A 25,214-nucleotide genomic window follows, 5' to 3' on the forward strand; every position below is an offset into this window, starting at 1 on the left:
ATTTAAGTTTAGATTGAAAAGTTGATAAAGAGGTATAACTGCGGATGCTTTAAAAAAAAAGAAAGGATCGCTCTCCATAACTTGAAAGATTGGCCCTTTTTCCGTTAATAAAAATTGTCACTGGATGACCGTAACGTTCGTGAAGGTTTATAAATATCCAAAAAACAGGAAAAATCTTTTGAAAAAACCTGAACACCACCCGAATATAAGCAAGAATCACGAACATACACAAAACGGTTTGAAACGTTTTTGTAGTCCAGTGATTACAAGTCCAATCCATACAGCATGATTAGATATGCAAGAAAACCAGTCCAAATTGAATTATCTATGGGATGGTTCGCTCATTATTTTGTCTTTAATTGGTGTTGATCGATCAGATCGATATACCATCTGGGACCAATTTTCCGGGAAACGAGAACGCATATACCTTAATAACCATTAAAATGTACGTAGGATATTGTACAACATTAGGGAGCACATTTTGTCAATTATATTGCATAGTGTTTGCCCGGCTGTAGGTCTTTAACAGAACATACTAGTAGATATTAGCTACCAAATTCATAACATTTCGATGTCTCTTCTTGGCCTTTGAGAAAGCTATATAGCAAATAGTGAATTTCTTGAAGTCGATAAGGAAAAGCTCTATTGGCGAATTTTACTTATGGACTAGAGCTGATATCAGAATCCGACCACTGTCAGTTTAACATTACCGTCCACAATGGTATTCTTAAACGAAAAGAAGAAAATAAAAACCGCAGCAATTTCATTTCAACAGAAAGTCGAATTATATTCAATGGCGCATTACAATATTATATTGCTAAATACTAAGCACCCAGCGATATCACCGGCACAATGTTTTATTGGTAGATAAATTTAAATGTTTACTAAACTATCAAGATAATGAGTACAACTTGAAAGTAATATGGGCTTTTTCATAATCTTCACACACGTCATATTTAGAGATGATAAAAATATGCATGAAATGGCCTTCGAAGAATCTGGGTCCTGTTTCACAAAAACTATCGTCTTTAAAAACTAAAATTTCATCTTAGATATATTTGGAAATTGATAATATTGCCAATGGCCGTGTCACAAAATGTTAATATACTATCAGTCACAAAACAATTCTCATTCAATTTCTTTTCCAAAAAAAAGCACTCAAAACCCCACTAAACAAAACTCTTTTTACTATTATACATAATACCATATGATTCAAGTATAAAATATACTATTTTCAAATAATTAATAGAAAAAGAAAAGAAAACAACCCCCCCCCCCCAAAAAAAAAAAAAACCAAAAAAAAAAACAAATCTCAATTCACTTCATATCTAATGTCATGGAAAGAAGAGCACTCTTATCTATGAAAATAGAAATATCTTCGTGTAGGCCTACGATGGTTTAAAATTGCCAATTTCTTGGTGTTAGAAGGCAGCCTATAATACTAGACATGCCATATTCAAAGTATTTACTCATAAAGTCATATGGTTTTGGGGTTTGCAAAAAGATAAATCAATAATCTTAAATGTGTTTACTGAAAAATGTTAAAGGCCTGTTTGAAATTAAATTTTAATATCATATTATTATTTCTTAATGAAGGCTTTCGTTAATAACACAGAAGTTTTGTATAGGAGCCAAGGGTATGTTATATTGGGGAAAAATCATTTTAATTTAGTAAGATAAACAGGCATTATCCAATAAGTCTAGATTAGTCGCTTCAGTCAGAAATATAACAATCATGTTTGTGACAATTCTCAATAGTTTCTGTTATCGAAAATACCATAAAATTACGAAATTCAAGCTATTTAGTTTATCGATACGCATTATTCCATTGCCTGTGTGTAAATGAAATGCCAAGGTCGCGAAAGCAACATGCAAGTTCAAGGCCAACCCACCCATACAAAGTGAATAATACGCAATAAACATCTATTCGGATAACCTGGTGACATGGCGACGAACAGTATCTGGTCAGCTCTATTTATCTCGACGACCAGTGTCTGAAATGCTGCATTTCCGGCAGTCTATGTCACAAAATATCGTGGCGAAAATATTCATTTACTTTGAGTCACTCACTCCGTCCGTTTGACACTTTCCTGTCTGGTCGGATAAGCTAGTGATTTGGCGACAGGCGGTATCTGGTAAGCTCTATTTATCTCGACGATTAATGCCTGAAATACTGCCAGACTGCATTTCCGACAGTCAATTTTTCAAAATTTTCGGGGGCATCGTTGAGGTTCATTTGGCACTTCCTTCTCTGGGGTCGGATAGACTAGTGATCAGGCGACAGACTGCATCTGATCGGCTTGATTTATCTCTACATTCGGTGCCTGAATACGGTCAAACAGCATTTCCAACAGTCTATTTTTAAAATTTTCTTGGGGAGGTCCTCGGACTCGCTACTTTGGCGCTCACGAGGGGACTTCGTTGAGGTTCGCAAGTCCATTCGTTTGACATTTCGTTCTCTGGTCGGATAAACTAGTGATCAGGCGACGGACGGTATCTGTTCAGATCTATTTATCACGACGATCGGTGTCTGACTGGATATTGTCAGACAGGATTTCCAGAAGTCTATTTTTCAAAATTTTCTCTGGAAGGTCCCCCATTTGGCGCTCGTGATTGGGCTTTGTCGCGGTTCGCAAGTCCGTTAGTTTGACACTTTACCTCAACGATCAGTGCATGAAATACTGCCAGGCTGCATTTCCGGCAGCCTGTTTTTCAAAATTGTCTGGAGGAGACCTCCCTGCCCCTAGTTGAAACTCGTGCCTTTGTCTCTTTAACCTTGCCCCAGCTTTGCCCAACCAACCACCGACGACTGGTGCCGCCACTGGCAATAAAATCATTTATTTCATCTCTCTACAGCTGTCTGGCCAATTGCAAACATTCCTACAACGTATGAATACCCCATTGGTATTGTAACTGTTAGTTCAACCTGGCAACAGTAAGTTTTCAGTTCCTAAGCGTATATGCTTACACCCTAAGTGCACTCACCGGAATCGTGCAAAGCGCAGGCGCAAGCAATTTTAGCTAAACTTTGTTCAAATTGCATTTTAAGTTACAATCGATGTTCATGAAACACATAAAATTTTAAATTTCACTTTGAGTTTAGTTAAAATCTATTTTAGTGATTTTAGTTTAAGTTTTTGTGAAACAGCGCCCTAGCTGTTTATAACGACTTCCTTGAAGTTGTTATACATGTACATTGAATTTGAAATTTTAAAATTCAGCCAATGACCAAACAGTCGTCTTTTGGATTAACCTTAATCAGTCTGTTAGCTAAAGGGTGATAAAATTGAATTTCCAGCAACAGAAATGTAACGGACCGTTAACAAACGACACGTTTTAGCAAGGTAACGACCAGTTAGAGTTTAACGGATCGTTAAAAAAAACTGAGTTTTGAGCAACCGGCCCCTGGACATTAAATTAAATCAATGATTTGTCAAACTGCTCATGCTACACTGGCAAACATTTGACTTGGAAGATAACAGGAAAGGTGTATGGCATGCAGAAACTTTTGCCAGAACAGCGACAGGTGTGTCCAAATGTGGAAACTTGTTGGATCAAATTTGTTCCCAGTTACCATTCATTCTTTTTGACTGTTTACTTCCTTGTGCTATATAGAGTCCGTATAGGTCAATATAACGATATAGTGTTCAAACAACGACAGAACATTCTCTAGCTCATTTACAACCGGACAAATATCCTCTTGTTTTGGTTTTTATCGTCCGGGCATACATGGATTTGAGAAAGATTATAAAAACACTCGCTGTTCATTCACTAAACTACTAACTAATTAAATATTATGCTAAATGTTTTCTTGGATAGATAAAGATACAATATTAATTCAAGCGAATCTGAACCAAATTAAGTAGTAGGCTACTGTTAAAACCAATAAACGAGGATATGATTTGTGGCGTGGTCACCTTTCAGTTTGCTCTGGAACATTCTAACCGATATCATACTTTAGTTATTCAATATGGATCATTGACCACAGTAGAGCTTCAAACAGAGATTCGTCCAAAAAGAACGAAAAATCGTTGAAATATTGACACAGATGTGCGGAAATTGCTTTTTAAATGTGTTTACCGTGATTGGTTTGTATGACTGTTTGCAGGTGAAGGCGTTAAGTAGCTGCTACTACAATACATAATGCTATTCCATGTCGATAGACCAGAGATACTGATTTTTTTTTTCTTTTTTTTTTTTTTTGAAAAAAAAATACAAAAAAAAAATATTATTATTTGCAATTGATTACAATGATATTTGGAGATAAAAGAGTGGGTAAATATTAATATTCTCACTATTTAAACACGTGAATGCATACATACATAAGGTGCATATTTCGATCAAATCAAACAAATTCACTAAAACAGACACCATACTTTTACACTGTAACGCTGAAATATAATGGTCTGGTAATGGAATATTTTAAAAGTAATGGTTAATGGAAAAGTTGTTTATTGCATTTCAAATTCATGTAATGTCCATTACTTTCATTATTTTTCTTTGCAAATATTTACAACAGAACATCCAATCCATTAGGCATCGGTCGTCGATTTTGATAACCGATCAGCAAGTTCTTCACTGCGGAGATGCTCTATTGAAAATAAGTGAGTATATATCCGAGCTTGCGAGTCAAAAAAAAAACTTCCTCGGTGGGCGTGATTATTAAGTAAAGTAAACATTTCTTAATCTCAGACTTTTTGATACTGGAAACTACTGGAAACGAAGATAACGGTCCATTAATCAGCCTCTAAAAAGGCTAATCCAATAACCAGCTGACCGGAAAACAGGTTCTCCTCAAATGTTTTATAAGAGATGTTACTCCATAGTTGCGCTATATTCAAATGGCACAAACCGCTTACTTTAGCTTACAGAAGAAAAAATATGAACCAGAATCATCATGACCACCGACTGCCGTAAAATTGTAATAGTTAAACTGGAAAATATATCCTTCCAAGTCCTCGAGTTGCATCACAATTAGAGGCAGTATGACAAATGTACTCGGATGTCAGATGTTACCCGATTTTATATCTAATTTGTTACTCAATATCTAATTTGTTTCCTATTTTATATGTAATTTGTTACCCTATTGTAAACCTGATTTGTGTTTTCAAACGAAGTTTCTCTCCAGGCGTTGCACTCAGAAGACGTAAAACAAAATGAATACAACTGAGTTGAAATCAGGCCATAAACAAAGCCGACGGATCGTAACAGTAGATATTGTTAATACCGTGTGTACACGCTGCTGTATAATAGATTGTTCAATTCCTGGTACAAATCCTCGTTCAGCTCACATACCTGCGGTGAGTATGGTGCTGACTGAATAACCAGCTTAGAAAGTTCTTAAGTGGTTCAAAATAGATGGCCTGGCATGGAAAAACGGTTTGTACTCCGGCCAAAGAAGTGTGGTAAGTATATGCCTTCTGGACGATGCCATCTATAGATTGAATTTTTTAGACGGAAAGTGAAGCACAAGCAGTCTGTTTTTCCATCAACGGAGCATACCTTCATGGGCTTCTGTCCAATATGTATGTTCAAAAGCTATAACCAAACACTTATGCGAGTGCTTTTTTTCCAAGGGATGCCTATGGGGTTCCACCCCCCCCCCCATCCACCGAATTTAATAACAATTATGGTCGTTTATCTGTGTAGACATAATGTATTTTCCTCGGCAACTGCTGAACCAAATTATTGTATTATTAGTATTGTATCCTTTAAATTCAAGTCCTCGATATTTCAATGTGTGTGTCGTTTTGGATAGACTTTTGTATATAATAACTCAGAAAACCAACACCTACGCTTCTAACTGATGTAGAATGTTCAACATCGATGCAGATGTTCCTGTGGTGAATGTTTTGGTAATGGGTAATCATTGCTTCAAATTGAGGTAAAATATGCTCAAGCTTAGTGTATCTTTATGTGAATTTCTTGGTTGAGCATTTTCTGCCTTGGCTAGGCAGGGATAAGGAATTAGATTGGTCAAGACTTTAAAACTTGATTTTTCAAGACTTTCAAACTTTGGGATTGAAGCGGTGGATATCAGCATCGTGGTTGGCTTGTGATTTTTTTATTTGTGTTTCTTTCTCGAAGTGATGACATCTAAAACTTAATGTAACGGACATTTCCTACTAAACCACTTAATAATATTAAACCTACGAGGGCTGGCTGAAAGGTTATAAGCCTTAAAAGGATAGATCAGGTTGCTGAAATAAATTATTGCCACCAACAAGAACAATCCCTGAATGAATCACAGACACGAGAACTGCAACTATAGTGTTATTATTGTCTTCGTATCAGACCATCTTGTGAACCTAGCAATTTAAATCAACAGAACTGGACAAAACTGACTATAGGCCAGTCATCAAGTACCTGTAACATAAAGGATACATATCGACATAGTCTCCACTTTAGGGGGTTATCCTTTTCTGCACGGTCAAGAAGTAGGCTGCGGAATTTAAGCGTGGCAGAGAGAGCCTTGGCGAACTGGACAAAACTGACTATAGGCCAGTCATCAAGTACCTGTAACATAAAGGATACAAATCGACATAGTCTCCACTTTAGGGGGTTATCCTTTTCTGCACGGTCAAGAAGTAGGCTGCGGAATTTAAGCGTGACAGAGAGAGCCTTGACGATGACACACGTGCTGGAAGGTCATCAACAGCAACCATTCAAGAAAACATTACCCCTGGTGCATGACATTGTGATGACTGATCCGCGATTGACTACTCGACATATTTCCAGGCATTGCAGCATCGATGGCAAAAGTGTATACACCTCGAAGAGGACTATGTAGAAAAATAAATGGAAGCCAACAGCTTTGTACAAGTCTTTCAGATAGGCTTAGAACTAATATGATATCAGTATATATAAAGTAGGACATAACTCACTTAAGCTGCTTACATATACACATACATATAGATAATAACCCTAATCCACGCCCCCACTGCTCGCTTTTTCCGAGTTTTAATATTTCAACGGATTTCCACAGATTTGATTTTAAAATATCACTTGATATTTAAGCCACTAAGAAGTCTTACAAACAAACCCACTCTCCAGAAAGCCGATTTTTACGAAACGAACGCTGTAGATAAATATTTAATACTACGATTTTCAAATTTCCGACAGACAAACAGAAAATATAAACGTGTGAAATTAATTAGACCTTCTTCGGCAATCCACAGTCAAGCTTTCCTAAAGCCAATATTAGATGAAAGAATTTCTTTTTCTGAACTTTTTGTAAGACACGAACTTGTGCTTGAAAATATTTTTTCCTGGTCGACAAGTATGTACTTAGGTTGACGTAACTATTGATTCTCACAAGAATAAAAAAAAGACAAAGAACGTGTCTACATGGTGACATTTTAGAACAGGTTGATCTATAAGTGTTTTCGATTTGGCTTCCTCTTTTTAGAAATAAAAATAACTCAGTTATAAGGTGTTTTGTTTTAGTTGTCACCCATTTGTATCCCAAATAATAATTGAGTTTACGATTGTTTTGTTGGTTTTGACACTCTAAAATTATATCAACAAAGGTACACATTTACCCTGTAGGGTGAGTATTAATATTCGAACAATATTATTTGACACTTTTCTCGACAATTACTAAAAGAACCATCGTGGCTCTATCTCTATAAGGAGCGATTCCACCGACAAAATTATGCAGTTTTTAGCACATTGCTTAAGCTCTATTTTCCATTGACAACATATTTTACGACCATGGAAAGATAACACAGTGATATTTCTGAGAAATGGTTGGGTACTTCTTTGAAATGCCGTAAGATCCAATCTCACCAGGTTTCTTTGATTAAAGTCGGATATTGGAGTAGACCCAGTGGTCAGATTAGGTCAGTTAATTATTAATTGACGTTACTCTGACCTATATATTGAACTTTAGAAACTCAATCATCGTAGAGCAGATTCTTCATTAGATTTTTATAATAGGAATAAATAATTCATAAATGTATACTAAATATTGTGTTAGATTCACATTTACCAGTTTGTCAGCTAGTTCTAAGATGAAAAATGAAATGAAATGATTTGCCCCGACTGGGCTAATGAAGACGGGCATACGCCATGCAGTGTGCTATAAAGGGAATTTTTGACGATAGCGGCGCTATTGAATTCCAACTGCCAAGGGATCTTTTACGCGCACGCCAATGTGTACACGCTATTGAATTCCAACTGCCAAGGGATCTTTTACGCGCACACCAATGTGTACACGGATTTTGGTTTTTCGACCCATCCGGTGTCCTGCAACATTGACCAGGGCTAATCCAAGTGGAGTATCGAGGTAATGGGGTCAGTCCCACCACTCGCGCACCCCAAATCTCCGCAAGAAAAAATCAAAACTCTCAAGTGCTTTTTTTTGTCCGCAATTAAAAGATATAACAAATTTTGTCGAAATACTTTTTATAAAGATTTTCTATTGCATGAAATGGGTGCATAACAAATCTATATATCAACACACTGATTTACATCACTGCGGTTAGCCTTCTTCTTCCTAGCAATATAATTTATGATATTTTATCCCCCCCCCCCCCCCGCCTCGCCAAAAAAAAAAAAATACAAAATGTAAGGAAGGTACTTCAATGTAACATTAATATGCGTTTGTAAAAATTGTATGTTTTGTACCGTAGGCGTGTTGTGTTATATATCAATATATATATAAAAAATCTCCACAATTTTAAATATTTTTCTCAAAACCACGCTCGTATTGAACAATAACACATGTCGACATTTCAGCAAGAAATTCCTATGGACACCAACTGTGTTCCACCACTAGTTGATTTATTTCAATACTTTACACGATTCTATACACGTTCTCCTTAAATCAAATGAAAAACTGGCTAAAACTTTAAATCTCACTCACATAAATATTTTTGATTGAAAAAGATGTTTGCCATTTGCTATCCTGACTAATTAGAGATTAAAGAAAAGGCTTTCTCAGGAGAAACAGTAATTCATATGTGGACGGTGTTAAGAAAAATGTGATTTAATCTCAAATTTGGAGTTTTGAGAACACGCCGAAAATAGAAGCCATTCAAATATAGACAAAAACTTCAAGAGAGAGAGAGAAATGGGGTTTAATCTCTACTCGGCACAAACTAGGTCATTTCGGTTCAGTTTTATTTCAATAATTCGCTTGACCGTAGGGGTCTTTAGCATTGGGAGGAAACCGGAGGACCCGGAGAAAACCCACGAGGGTGGACAGGCGACTCTACTCCTTGTCACATACCGATCTTATGATACAGCGCGCACGGCCATCCAATCCCCCGAAAGAAAATTCAAAGTTCCTGAAAACCGTTTTTACTTTAACATGATGATATACAATATAAGACTAAAATGTACAAGTATATGACTCTATATAAAAAGCCTTTGGTGTCTTTTCTGTTATTTTCGTCACCATCAAAGTCAGTATAAAACTGTGTGCTAAACGTATACATATCATCAAATTTTGGATATAGCGTGGTGAGGTCATGGTGGAATGCGGAACACCGTCATAAGTGTGAATTCAACTCATGCGCCCCCAGTACGTTCAAAATCATGGATATTTTCATGCATTTTCATGTTCTCACTATACGCGTATACTACGCCCCCACTATGGGTATGGACATGCGCCATACCCGTGTAGTAGTCCAGGCATTTTAACTCAATTTCGCACCATTTCGGGCAGTTGCTGCAATAGAAATGCCGACCACGTTTTATGGTCGATCTAGACGTATATTATCACCCAAAAAAAGTCTCAGTCCGAAATCCGTGCCCAAATGGGTCAAATTGGCAAAAATCCAAAATGGCCGCCGGTTTTGACTGGAAAATGCCAGTTTTTATCCACTTACCATAATATGATTGAGTTTGGTATCAAAATATATCCTTTCGAGGTAGCTGTATCCATTCCCATACACATTTTGGTGATTAGTTATACCGCGGAGTCAATATTGGGAAATAATTCCAGATGGCGGCCAGTTTTGGCGGGAAAATTCGAATTTTACAAAATTACCACATTTGGTGTCAAAATATATGTTTTGGAGGCAGCTGATCTCATTTTCGACACATTTTTTTCATCTTGGTAATTAACTGATTCCCCTGGATCAAAATAATAGGAAATCCCATTGGAGATTTGGGGATTACGAGTGGTCGAGTTCGCCCCAGATCTAATACGATGGCATTCATCAAGCATTAACTAAATTTCATTTAGACGCCCTGGTCGACCACTGCTCACTACGGAAGCAGCGTAGCAGGCATGACGAAAGGGGTCACTCTCAGCCCACTGTGGACGCAGTGTCGTGGGCGTGTCCGATTTCGATCACCAACCTCGAAAATTGAGCCAAGATGGCCAAACCTATTGAAGCACGTGGCGAATTTATTTCAGAAAATGATTTAAATGTTGAGACAAAGATGGATACAATATCGCCTGTTTGTCAGATATGCAGTGAACTACCCATCGTCATTCCCAAAATGACGGAAAGATAATGAGCCGATTAAGATTCCTGGCTTACGTTCAATAATGAGCGGAGATACCAATTTCAATGGCAGAAAATGTAGGACAGAATAAAACTTGGTGTAAAGTCATGACTAAGTTCAACAATAAGCCAAGGGTGTGCTAGGGCCTCCGAGGGTAGGCAGACCAAAGTTAGGGCACTTTAGGAGGGGTGGAGTAGGATCGGGGAAAATTTGAGTCGCCCGTGTTGCAATTTTCCTAAATTCATTTAGTTAAATAAATAAAACTAAGACAAATTAGTTGATTCTGAATATTATGGAAATATTAATCCGTCTGTAAAATCTATTCTGAAAGTCATCCGTGGAAATCATGGTCTGATTGAGCTTGTATGGGGCCCTTACATCATCAATGAAAAACGGACATTGTAGTATCTCTGGAGTTAGTTGGAACAAGGAAAGGGCAGCAGAAAAAGGGGGCACAATATTCGATGGCACATTTTCGGAAGAGAAGGCACATAGCCACCCCCGCTCCTTCCTATATACCGTGTTAGGAAATCTCATCGGATTCGAGCGTTATCAACCATTTCGAGTTTCTTTTGTTTTTGAATTGATGAGGGCAGGGTAGGCGGTTGACTACCTAGCCAGCATGCCTCTGCAATTAGATTTTTTGCTTAGGTTACACAGAGTGAAGAACAATTTCTGTGCTAGATGTTTTATAGATAAGTTAGATGTGCAAGTAATTAATGAGTGTCATCTATTTAGGGACACCAGCCTCAATGCTGATTTATTAAATACAACTAGATTAATGTCAAGTCGTCATTTGTCCTGTCTTGGCTTGTCCCAAAAATAGGCATTGCGAGTTCTACTGTTTACTGTTGTAACAGCGGTCACCGATTATATATGTTGTAATGGACCGTCTGCTAGTCTTTCCTACAGACCATGTAAAAGACAACGGTCCGCAAAAATGAATTTTGGCACCGCGGACCCTTTAGACCTTGATACAGACTCCTCCACTTCATTAACCTTAAAACATTGACCAATAACTATGGGTTGTTCATTATTAAATGGTTCACTGCATATCTGACAAACAGGTGATACTGTATCCATCTGTGTCTGAACATCTGAATCATTTTGTGCCACGTGCTTCAAAAGGCACGACCAGCTTCCGCAGTGACCTGAGAGTGACCCCAGTCGACATACCCCTATGCCGCTACCGCAGTGAAGTGGAAGACACTCCAAATGAAATTTAGTTGATACTGGATGAAAGTCATTGTATTAGGTCTAAGGTAGGAGTATCATTAATCTCCAATCCCTAATCGGAAATCTAAATCCCAAATTAGAATTTCTCCTATATTGACACAGGGAATCACTTAATCACTAAAATATGTACAAAAATAGATTCAGCTACCTCCAAAACATATATTTTGACACCAAACTTATTCCTTATGTAAAATTCGAATTTTCCCGCCAAAACTGACCACCATCTTGAATAACCTCTAATATTGACCCAGCGGTAACACGTATCACAAAAATGTGTATGGAAATGGATTCAGTTACCCCGAAACGTATATTTGGATACCAAACTCGATCATATTGTGATAATTGGGTGGAAATTGTAATTTACAAGCCAAAAGCGGTGGCCATTTTGGATTTTGGCCAATTTGACCCATTTGGGCACGGATTTCGGACTGGGACTTTTTTTTGGTCATAATATACGTCTAAACCGACCATAAACCGTGATCGGCATTTCTATTGCAGCAGCTGCCCGCACTTTTGCTATCTTGCCTGGACTATAGCGCTGTCCTGGTGGAAGAGCGTGTTGAGGGAGAGCAGGGATAGTGTAGTGGAAGCGTACTAAAACTTAGTAAGAGAGGGTAGGGCTTCGCGGCAGCATGTGCCTGCGCCAATGACCGTGGCTAGGTCGGCAAGAAATTGACCACACGGTCATCAAACCCACAAAACCACACAACGCGCTCGCTACACCTCAGTGCGTCCAAAACAAGCTCTTACCCATGTTTTATATTATATTTGCTCGTAGCGAGGATATCGTAAAATATGAAGGATGTTATACGAAACAGGCGAGATTGGTCCAGAGAGGGCTTAATGAGATCTCTCGGTAATCCGTCGCCAGGGTTTCTTTTCCAACACGACTTAGCTACGTAGGTCTGGCTGATTTTTGAAGTCGTGGCGAGGTCGTGGTATGTGTGAAGGAGAAATATTATTTGTAGCAATTCTTGATGGGGGGGGGGGGGGGCTTCTATCCTAGGTCCTTATAGGCGTCGGTCCAGGGGCCGCAATAACCTGGAGAAAAGAGTACTTGCGACCAAATTATTTGTGGGGGGGGGGGGCTAAAGCCTCCCCTAGCTTCCCCCCCCCCACTCCGCCGGGCCTGAATAGATATCGGTTTCAACAATATTGCATATCAATCGTCATGAATTCTTGAATCGAAGCATGTAATAAACCGATTTGGGGAAATTAGAGGGTTTATGTTGGGACACATTTGCATAACACCGCCCATGTTATACTCCATTTACACCCACATGTATTCTTATTTTGATTATTTCCAATTTACTATTTACTTGATCGTGGCTTTCATATTAAGGATTTACTACGTACAATATTTCTATTTGATATACTAAAATAAGAATAAGGTACAATAGTAGCTATATTTGATATGCTTCTACAAAGTGCAGTATTGTATTTGATAAATATCGTACAGTGATTATATTCCATATATTACGAAGGGCCTACATAATTAATTGAATTTGTTTTACATACTGCATTTGTATTTGATATATAGAGAATCTCCTATGACTCTTTTTGATATAAAAGAGATTAACACAAGTCAATAATGTAAAAAAGAACGAGGCGTTGCCGAATTTTTTTTTTACTTTATCGACTCACAAATAAAAATTTATAATTTTTAAAGCGATATCACCATTATTTGTGTCATCAGTTTTTCGGGAAGTCAATTTTCTGGTGTTCTGTGAATGCAACGGTAAAAGTCTGATTAATTGGTTGATTGGGAGTTCAAATGGGCATTTAGTGGGATTCCGGATGCAAATCCACGGGTTCTCATTCGTTTAAATTGTCTCCTCACCCATATCACTAAACAACACACTTCGCGACTCGACAGGCTTCATCGCTTAGGTATCTACATGGGAAGTTTTAGAGCCAATTCATTGTGCCCCATCTTCTGGTCGGCAAAAACTGCAGAAACTCACACACCATCGTTTACAGGGAGATAACACTGTATTTCGGAATTTTACTTTCATTTGGATACAGACCACCATAAAATTGACCAAGTTAAATACGATCGGGGGGGGGGGGGTATTTTGCAACTGCTAAGTGTTCTTTAAAGTGCATTACAATATGTTAATGCGTAGATCTTGGTTTTTCATCTCATCCAAATGAGACACTTTCTTTTTCAGCCCCACAGATGCCACCGCTGAGAAGTGAAAACCTAGCTTGAAAACTCCTGAAGGTTGTTTTCGGCCCATGCAGTGATACCAACCGAAGACATTCTAGTCACAAAGCCATCCCCCTACTGCAGCCTCCTGACATAAAGAATTATTCAACAAAGTAAAATGTAATATATTAAACTGTATTTTATTTAATGAACTTTCATCTTTGTACATAAAATAAAACTGCATGTATGATACATAATTTATGATGTGAAATTAAACAAATGAAAGGTCAACATAATCAGAATTTTAATTACACATTAAAAAAAATATTACATTAGTTTTTGTTTGTGAACATTCTTGTAACAAAGGTTATTGAAACACCCCAATAGCCTGGGTAAAAAAATAAAATCCACGAAGGAAAAGAAGCTCATGGAACAATTTCTTTACTCATCATACGAATTACTTATATTTGAAACTTGATCTATGCCTAAAATACAATATTTTCAACATATGTTTTTGAGAGCATTACATTAACAAATCAAAAGGAAAGTTTGGTAATATCTACATGTAGATTTGCATGTTACTTTGAATACTGCTAAAAACAACCAAATGCTTGATTTGAGCTTTGTGTTTGACATCTTGCTCTTTATCTCCCATTACTCTATGAGTATGTAACTTAAGGCATGTGCTACATAAAATCGATCCCAAGTAAGACATATCAAGCATAAATTCAATTCCACAGGAACAAATCAGTGGGTTGGCAGTAATAAGTGTGTGTGTTTTTCTAGACAGCCAAAGTTGTATATTGGCTTATCTGCTGTTAAAAATCATATCCCATTAAAGAAAAAGAAAGAGCCTTGTAAGAAATCAAAATGTACTGCTCCTAATTTTCTAAACCTAAGCCATCTGTTTATAATCATTTAAACTTGTTCCGAACATAACGCACAAAATATCTAAAATACACAATTGTAAAATAGATAAAAAAAAGCATGTCAGAATGTAACAGGTAAAAAGCAGAGTCCTTGTTACAAAATATACCTTTTATTGCTCCCTGCTGATACATGGTACCGGCTGTATTTTTCCTTATATCAGCAGAACGTATCAATCTAATAACCAAAATAAATTCTAATATGAAATAAAACTGGGGTGATTTGAGTTGAATATATACAGTTCTAGCATTATATTTTACAAATTTATTTACATTAAAAATATTTTTTTCTGTGTGACTTGTTTGAAAATTGTTAAAAATCAATAGATATTCTTTTCTGTATTTTCACTTCTTGAGATGAGGATACACAATATCTGGAAGACGAGAAAGACAAAATGAACAAGCCAAATCTGTCTTCAACTGCTAAAAAGCTCTTGTAATGGACTTGTTAATAACAGTACAAAATTTCATTTTCTTAATTAAATCCAATCCTGAGAGTTTTTGTGGAACTACAAGGAAACTAGAAGTTTTTTTTTAAGATGTAACAATAATTAATGTACAATGGATTTTTCCTGTGTAAATTTAATGAAGGTATCTCAAGAAATTAGTTTATCAGTCTATAAACAATAGCTGTCTATATGAATGACGTATGATACTGCTGTCTCTATGGTTACTATGCAGCTCATTCATTTAATCTTTTCCAACCCTAATCAACAAAATTTATTGAAATTATTTCAACATGTTCTGTCCATATAACAATTGACTTTTGAGTTTCCTGGTATATTGAGTGATTTACCTCATATATAAAACATGAAAGCTCAATCCTAAAATATGGAGGAGGTTGGATGGCCGAACGGATAGCACATGTGCATGGTATCATAAGGTCTTTCAATGGGTCCGGTTGTTCATGACAAGGAGTAGGGTCATCTGTCCAACCTCGTGGGTTTTCTCCAAGCCCTGTCCTCTCCTCTCACTGCTTAAGATCCCTATGCACAAGCAAATTATAGAAATAAAAAATTGAACCATATGTTAGTCCTGAAATGTGTTGAGTGGATGTTAAACCCCATTTCTCTCTCTCTCAATCCTTAAATAAATTAACATCTAATTTATGTCACACTGCTTCTTTACTAAAGATAAAGAGAGTTTCACTGATATCAGTATATACCTTTAAGCTCTGTAAATATATAATATAATATATTTATATTTATACTTGATAGTTTATAACATAATAAAAGTACAGCTATTTATTTTATTTTTAAGGCATTTTCATACTACAAACCAATTCACAATACAGATTGATTTGCATGTCAAATATTGTACATACATGTAGGCAATATTTAATCTAAACAGATTTTGTAGGGATTGGTGATATCCTTTCAGTTAATGTAACAACTACACGTGTACCCATTTATACTTCAAATACACTTTAATCTGTATTGACTTTTAAGTTTAAGTTCTCTTTAAAAATCTCCCGCCTGTACATATAGTTGACAAGAATGAGTTTATAGATGATGCCTGTCAATGGTTCACAAAATGAAAATAAGTTTAGCACTTTATAGTCTTTTATGATATCCATTAATCATTTGATGATTAAAGTTATGTTCCAATTTTCTCTATTTCATCCATATCTTCAGCATCCAGTTTAGTAATATTGCGTCCTGTAAGACAAACGGGGGAAAATATGTAATTTTGTCCAAAAATTATTTAATGCAATCAATCCTAATCGAAGTTCTGGCATTGGATTCTATTGATTGCACACCACAATCTTTCTGTGTCTTAAGAAAAATAAATTAATAATATTCTATTTTTTTTGTACGTATACCAGACTTTTCTTTATGAATTTTTTTTTTTTACTCTGATGTGCAAGTGAAAAATCCCTAAAGAACTGGAAAGAAAAGCCAAGAACTATTGAGCTGAATGACTGACATTGAATACAACATTATAATCCCATAGTACATGCTGCCATATACAAAATATCTAATCAGTTTTTAGATACAATGTATTGCTTTGTTTGAAATTGGCTACTTGTATGATTATATTACAAATTGATGGATACATTTCAGAACTTACCAAAATGTTTTTCTATATATCGTAGATTATTACGAGATCTCTCACCATCAACAAAATTAATAGCAATACCAGATTTACCAAATCGTCCAGTACGACCAATTCTATGTAAATACGTCTCACAGTCAGGTTTACCGTCAGGAGTAACTGGTAAATCAAAATTTACCACAACTGTTACCATCTCTACATCAATACCTATCAACAGAAATAATCTAATAGAAGAAGAATATGACCAGGACAACGACAATGATGAAAAAATATGATAACTGTCTAAATATGACAGTAACAGTGTACATCACTTAAAGTAACAAAACTTGATTTGTGACAGCATGCATATCTTTTAGTACCAGATTAATCACAGTGTATCATCAAGGCCATGTTCCTGAAGCAACGACTGCGAGTTTCACAACATTTGGCTGTTGTTGCTTGTTTACTTCACAATTCCCGAACTTATAGCTATGTTATCTACAGACACGTGAGCAGTAGCGTCCAATCAGAGATTGTGACATTGCGACCTCCACAGAAACCTTGACATTGAATGAACCTTGAACTTTGCAACTCGATTATCACAGGTAGACATATTAGCTTGAAAGCGCGAGACTTGGTATTCGCGACGATCGAGGAATCCGGTAGGCTCACAAGTTGGGCTTGTACCCAATCGATATTAGTGCCAAAATATGCAGGGTATTACGTGAAGGCCTTGATAAGATGTACGTAGTTAAAGCGAGATCAAGCCTTCTATTGAAGATGCATCAAGGCCAATAACAACTTATTTCTAATACCAATTGACAATAATATTATCATTCATGCAGATCACACCAATCATAGCTTTATACAAACAAGTTAAAAAGTAGGCTGTATGTAAAAAATCTTTTGACAGGAGTCTTTGTTTAGAAGTACATCATACTGGAGTATTTCTATCACGTCATAAATAAAATGCAGGAATACTTAAAACTTATTATTAATACATACCTCTAGCAGATACATTCGTAGTTATCAAAACTTTTTCTTTACCATCTCTAAATCTTTTTATAATGGCTGCTCTTTGGTCAATCTGTAAATCTCCACTTAATAAACCAACCACGTGGCCATCTTTTATCATTTTTTCTGCCAACCAAGCAGCATTTTTCCTTGTCTGAAGTTACGAAAAGCATGAATTAATAATAAAGATAAAACTTGGATAATTGCAAACAAAGTGTGATTGAAAGTTATACTAAGCAGGATATGGGTTTTAAAAAAAGAAAATGAAATGAGTTTACTGGACATTAACATTCTACTTTTCTGCACCAACTGGGATAAAAAAATGAAATGAAATGGAGTTTAACGTCCTACTTTTCTTCTCCAACTGGGCTAATGAAGACGGGCAAACACCATACAGTGCACTATGAGGGAATTTTGTCCCAGGCAGCAACGCTATGGCCTACTCTTATATCAAATTACAACTGCACAGAATAGCATTATGATTTTCATTTGACCACATAGCTCCCTGATTATACAAAAGAAAGACTACAACAAAATACTTACATGACAAAAGACCATAGATTGCCCTATTGATATTGTACCATAAATATTAGACAAGGCTTTAAATTTATCTTCTATATTGTCACATTCTATATAATATTGACGAATATTGTCCAAACTTTCCTCCTCCCGACGTAAACGAATAGTAACAGGGTCGTTAGGAATTACAGCTTGGGCAAACTCAATGACATCTGCATCATACGTCGCCGAAAACAGTAACATCTGACAATTTTGAGACAAGCACCTGGAAAAAAAATATTTGTTCAAATGAAAATTTATAACCATAATTTACATTGTCTGTGATACTACTGTAGAAACAGAAGTTAAATACCAACCAGTCAGACAAAATTTCAATAATTTGTTTACATGTAGGGGTCTTTAGCAGTGGGAGAAAACCAGAGGACCTGGAGAAAACCCAAAAGGTTTGACAGGTGAACCTACTCCTTGTCAGGTATAAACATTGGGATTAAAACCATGCCAATTAATTCAATGAAAGACCTTATGACCTAAGGCTACACTCCTGTATCCAAAGATCAAACCATCTGGAGATCTGAGTGAGAAGTTTTGTTGTAGCAAAATTTCCCAACAGTTCACCGCAAAACTTTGGAATAGTTAAAATGTAAATTACCAGTACTTGTCTACTTCAATTATGTTTCCCTTCGTGACAAACCAGTTCTTTAACTGCTAACCATTCTTATTCTAGATAAGAAATGGCCTGGATTGATTTTCATATTTTCAACCAGTGACTTCCATGTAATTAATATAACTATTGTCCAGGGACTGTGTTTAATAATCATTAAAACATAATCAATTATTTATAAATGACTCGATTGCAACAGGTATTAATTTTAATTACTTTCATTATTATTTCAACTTACTTTTGAATACGTAATGACTGATCTTGATGACCTTGAGTAGCCATCATAACATCAGCTTCATCTAATACAAAAACTTTTATTTTACGTAAATCAAAAAACTTATATTTTATTGCCCAATCCATTAAGGTTCCCGGTGTGCCTATTATAATTTGTTCTGATATCTTCTGACCTCTTTCAACTGAAAATAACAAGTTATGGTAGATACATTATTATATAATGCTAGGTAGAAATTAATTTGTTAAATAAAAACTAGTCAGTGATTTGCGTTTATATATTAAAATTATAAGAAACCACTCATTATAGAAAAGAGTAGTGTTATTGAGTTATGCAGATTTATTCATCGGGACTATCAGTAACAATAGAAAGATAAGTAACAAAGATACATGTATAAAAACAGTTTTGCACTTCAATGTGACAGCGTGGAGGCCTAGTTACTTATGTGCAGTGTCTATAGATCATATTTCATTAATTTCAATATGTATTTATGTCATTAATCTTCAGGTTGCATCAATTTTTTGTTTTACAGCATACCTTCGTAAAATAGAATACTGCCATTAAATCAATAGATTAACACTATTCAATTATCTATATTAATGTTGATCTATATCATACATACTTCTGTTGCCTTTGACAGCATATTTTATTTCTAATTCTGTCATATGTTTTGCCATCTGTTCTGTCACATGACCAATCTGTAGTGCTAACTCATAGGTCGGTGCTAGACATAAACACTGTTCATAAATAGAGAAAAAAATATCAACTTTAAATATGTAACAATTCAATTTCATGTGTCAGACTAATGCTCACTTGAAAAGTTATTTATTAGATTCAAGTATTTGTAGTGCATTGGGTTTTTATGACACAGGCAGTAACTCATTGAGCTATTTAAATTTTCCATGCGGTTTCTCCTTGTGACTAGCCAAAATTTACAAAAACTTTTGAAAACATTCCCAGCCAGTTTGGGGAAAAATCTGACCTGTTATGTATTTACAAGAATTGTGAACAGACTAACTGTTTAGCCGATAAAAGGTTTTAAAGAATCACAGCAAAAATCTAAAAAACTCAGACCTGCAGTGTGTTTACAAACAGATGGACAGAGATGACACTAATGTGGGTGTATTAAAAAACAAAAACAAAAGCAAGATAATAGTTAGTGGAGTCGATGACAAATATAAATCACACAATTGTGTGAGAGTTACAAAATAGGCCAATTTCGAGGTTCATTAATAGTAGCCGAATTAATATAATATACCTGTGGATAATGTTTAGCAGCATCAACACGACTTAACATAGTCAGAACAAATGCTGCTGTTTTACCAGTACCACTCTGACTCTGGGCAATCATATTACATGGGCTGTTAATATAAAATACATATATATAGCTACATGTACATGTAGATTGTAGAGGGAAATGTTTTCAAATAACTTAAATTCTTAAATAAATGTATTCATCAAAATGGCCTTTCAGTTAATAAATCTTTACAAATTGTATGCATTTAACATATTGCTATGATAAAGGAAACCTCAAACTGTTACCATTTGTTTATATTTTATTTGTGTTTATAGGGTATGGAGTGTCGCTGTTACAGAAAAAGCACATGGTTTTTTGTTGATAAATAGTAACTGATAATTACCCTGATAATGTCACATCAAATCCAGCATCTTAATTTGCCAATTAAATTTGAAATGAGTTTTATTTCTGCGTGAACATTTTTAAACTACTTTAATATTCGATAATGAATAACATTTACAAAAGGTCAATGGCTGGAGTTCTTGTTTTTAAAAGCGTACTTACGGATCTGCTAATAATGAAGGCAGTGCCGTTTCTTGTATTTTTGATGGTGCATTAAATCCCATATCATATAAACCTTTAAGTAATTCTTTTTTTCTACAATATAAAACAAATATATCAATATCAGTTCTAATTACATATAAAGCAGATGCAAGTACAGAGATATACCTCATAAAAAGGCACCAAATTGTATGTGACCATGCCTAATGTTCTTATATTCTGAAAAACATCTACCAAAATATCTTGCATGGCAGATTTGGTTATTATTTATACAAGTGACACATTAAGGGAGAAAAGTACACATCAAGTTTGTTCAGAGTTGACTATGTCAGAGCCTTTTCTGACAACTGCTTTTGAGTTACATCAGTAATAGCATAATGTAAGTGTAAATATATAAAATATCTCAAAGTTTCCATTTTAATATGGCTCATCACCAAGAAGTACTAGATCATATACTTACAAATTAAGAGCTTCAAAACTTTTAACAGAGAACAATGGAGAATTGGGATCTTTTCGTAGAACTTCTAAATCAGCTTTAGTTGTGACAAGTTTGGATCGGAGAATTTTTCGTAAAATTGATTCATCTTCTTTTGATATAGCTTTGTCTTCACCAGCTTGATCTCCTTCTCCTGTAGACGTAGCTGGTGCAGGAGTGCTATTTACTGAGGAGGAGGCAAGTGCAGCATCTCCTCCTGCCCCGGATGGTACTGCAGTAGAAGAAGTTGTATTGGTAACAGGAGGGGGTGCTCCACTAGTCTTGCCACTATCTTTATTATCTAGCTTAACTCCACTAACCTATACAGATAAAATAAATAACAAATCAATCAATACAGATAATAGTATTGCTGTCCACTAATATCGAATAATAAAAAAAAAAATAAATTGATCAATCCTACTTGTAAATGTATTATATTTAAAGATATTTGAAAATGTCTACATGGTTTTCTCTACCTGTGTTTCTAATATGTTGAACATGTATCCTTACATAACATTTCTACTTTATGGAATAGAAAGGTATATGGTATTCAATATTAGATAATGTTCACTGTTAAAGGAGCTAAATCGCTAATATTTGGGACCTAGAAATTGACCCAAATGGGTCGCAACGCATATAATAATGTAATCTGATTATAAACTGATTTACATTTAAATGTTTCCATTTTGGCTCTAATTTCAAATCAGTTATGTCGAGCAAAATACGGCATGAGTCTCAACCGAATGAAAATTTCTAACGTCTAGTTATTCTAGTCTATTGTGCATGCTCTCCAGATAAGATATGGCGTCACTGTTTGACATGAGTTGCGGAATATGTCTAGCCTCGTTCTTTCTGGTCACTTGTTGCAAATGACGCCGAAACGCACTATGGTACACGATTTGTGTACCAATGGTAAAATGTTTATTTTGTCTTAAATATTGGATGTCAGAAACCTACCTTTTCCCGGTAAGATCACAACATCAATGTTGATTTGAATTGACAAATAATTTGTGTTTTCAAAATGTAAGACCTTGGATGCTATTGAGTTAGAGACTTAGCTACTTTAATATTTAAAAATTTAAAAATATGAACTAAATACTTTTGAGAAGAGTAAATAAGTATGTTTTGTTCTTTTCCTGAATAAATACAAAGAAAACACTGCCAATTCAAACTATTAGTCTGGATGCTACCAGTTTCAAAATCAAATATGGTACATTTTGAATCTAAGAATCTTGCAAATGAAAATCTAATATTTCAACACACATTGCGATTTCAGGACAATCTTGTTTCAGAACAATGTAGAGACAGTTTTAGGAAATTCAACACATACATCTGCAGGTATACAGTGTATATTGCTGAAGATCTCCAAAAGTGTATAACAATTTCTAACATGTTTTTGATGCATGTAAATATGACACTGTAAATAAAAGAAATAATAACCTTTGCAGCCAAAGCTGCCTCCTGAGCATCACATAATGCACCCCAATCATCACCCATTTTTTCACTTTTTGTCTATTAACACTATTTATCTGAAAAAGAATGAAAGAGATTTTAAAAAAACATCTTTTTTAAAGGAAAAACATATTTCTATTTTTAAGTAACAAAAATTAAAACAAGTTCATTTCTGTCTAGAATAACCCTGTGGGTTTCAAGTGAGCCTTGTCAAGTTGTGAAATAAATGGCGGATTCCATTCCAATACAAACTATCCACAAGAAGAGAATATAATGCTGTCAGCATGAAAAAAATAAGAGAATAAGACGAATCGCAATTTGCAAACTTGGTCTGTAACTCTGTTACACACCCTCAATCGCAATGTTATTTACATGTCTAGTTGACAGTATCACACTTTTGTCTTTTTAAAGGTAAGAATTTCTGCTTACTTTACATTTGGATGTATGAATGGTGGTTCAGAACCCTTTCTTTACTTGAATCCATGACACCTTGGACCAAAGACCACTCAAACCAACTGATATACCACTCGGACCAAACAAAAAGACGTCTTGGACCATAGAAAAAGACCACTCGGATCAATAATAAGGTGTTGTTTTAATAAATTAATAATTGTGTTTGGTTTAATATGACTACTTAATAATTGTGTTTGTTTTAATATGCATCTGTTTTCATTGAAATAATAAAGTGTTATGTACTGGTATTTTTTCATCATGGAGCACATCAAAGAAAATCAATCAACAAAACATTGATAATTGAGTAGTGATTATTTCGTATGTAAATGTACTAACCAATGTTACAAGCTTTTTATTTTTAGTGTTTTAACCCATTTTCTATATATTACTCCTTAATATGTAAATAACTTTATTAAATCAACCTGTCCATAAATTATATAATATATTGTTGATGTAATAAGGATGAATATTTGCCATTATGCACTTTAACTACTTACCCATAACGAAGACATTGTTAAGTTATGTATGTACTCACCTATAATTTATTCACCTCTTTGTATTGTAATTATTATGATTTAATAAAAAATAAATAACGACATATTTATTTGATTTAATAATAAATACATATTATAACAACATATTTATTGTCTGTATATTATTTTTTATTCAACCAAGTGGTCCTTAGGGTTGGTCCGCGTAGGAAAACTAAATATTGACCCGTGTGGTCTTACAATATAGATTAATCGTCTGAGTGGTCCTTTGGGTTGGTTTGAGTGGTCTCCTTTTTGTTCCGACTGGTCTTGGTGTGAGTGGTTTTTGTTCCGAGTTTTATGGATACCTGTTATTTTAGCATATAGTTATACATTTAGTTCTATTCCATCATGCATGGTGCCTTTAAATGGGCGAAAATAAATTGGGTTGAAAAGCACATCCTATTATTATTCATGTAAATTGATTTACATTTATTTTTAATCTTTTTCATAGTAGGCCTAATTTCTTATGTCAGCAATCAAAACTCAAACTGATTAATAATATTGTGATGTGATGTGCTTTTCAACCAATTTTCGTCTATTTTAAGGCTCCATGATCACAGAATTGAACTACATTGTATCATATACGCCTGTAAAGCAAGGGCTCTAAACTACCACTCCTACATCCAAATGTATACTGCCAGCAAGTAAATAAGACATGTAAATAGCATATATATTACATCACAAAATGCAACAGCCAGGAAGGTTCAGAAAGAAAGAGTTTTTGGCGTAAATGAATTATACAGGCACTAATGATTATTTGGGATAACAGAAGTGGGAAAATAAGATATAATTTATAAAGGTACTGTAAGATACAATGTTATAAATCTAATACTTTTCTTATAAAATCTTACCAAAACTATTAACTATACTTTCACGTTTTTCACTTTACCGGCAAGAAACGGAAACTGCGTACTTTCAAGTAACAATAGAGTTATCTTTCCTATTTATAAAAGAAGGGTAAACCTAGCGATGACAATCCAGACTACTATAGTTCATCTTGAATCTATGGGAGACAACTCCTTTTCGCAACCAAAAATGTTTACAGGGTAAAGACTTCTGCTGCAACATTCTTGCATGACCAAAATTTTCAAACAATCCAATTGTGCTAAACATATTTCTGTGGGTTGATTGGTTCAATTTTCCTAGCAGAGGTAAATGTGTTCAGATTAAGTATAAAAGTGAGGCGTGCCACTGTGTGTGTGGGTCTGCTACAAAGCCATGATCACTTCTTCTTGGACAACAATCCTACAATGCAGGAAAAGGCGCATCAAATG

General features: G+C 35.2%; 1 protein-coding gene across 2 annotated transcripts; it reads right to left on the bottom strand.

Moving 5' to 3' along the window:
- Positions 1–14,029: 14,029 nt before the first annotated feature.
- On the bottom strand, positions 14,030–24,871 carry LOC126828325 (ATP-dependent RNA helicase DDX19A). 2 transcript variants are annotated; one of them, XM_050558013.2, is made up of 11 exons: positions 24,792–24,871; positions 22,943–23,031; positions 21,488–21,822; positions 21,031–21,123; positions 20,488–20,590; positions 19,852–19,966; positions 19,236–19,413; positions 18,361–18,601; positions 17,809–17,971; positions 16,840–17,031; positions 14,030–16,427 (listed from the first exon to the last, which is right to left on the bottom strand). In XM_050558013.2, exons 2-11 carry the CDS (start codon positions 22,997–22,999, stop codon positions 16,366–16,368), a joined length of 1,539 nt encoding a protein of 512 aa, XP_050413970.1. In that variant the 5' UTR covers positions 23,000–23,031; positions 24,792–24,871; the 3' UTR covers positions 14,030–16,365. The 2 variants fall into 2 exon arrangements, with proteins under 2 accessions (XP_050413970.1, XP_050413971.1); XM_050558014.2 differs by lacking the exon at positions 24,792–24,871 and adding an exon at positions 23,384–23,511.
- Positions 24,872–25,214: the final 343 nt, after the last annotated feature.

Source organism: Patella vulgata, chromosome 7 (genome assembly GCF_932274485.2).
Source record: "Patella vulgata chromosome 7, xgPatVulg1.2, whole genome shotgun sequence".
NCBI lineage: Eukaryota > Metazoa > Mollusca > Gastropoda > Patellidae > Patella > Patella vulgata.

Excerpts from the sequence above, each read along its gene's own strand:
- LOC126828325 (XM_050558013.2), bottom strand. The coding sequence starts at position 22,999 with ATGGGTGATGATTGGGGTGCATTATGTGATGCTCAGGAGGCAGCTTTG. Across the intron at positions 21,124-21,487 it reads AGTTTTGAAGCTCTTAATTT|AAAAAAAGAATTACTTAAAG; the intron begins GTAAGTATATGA and ends TTTATATTGTAG. Across the intron at positions 18,602-19,235 it reads CAGTCATTACGTATTCAAAA|GTGCTTGTCTCAAAATTGTC; the intron begins GTAAGTTGAAAT and ends TTTTTTTTCCAG.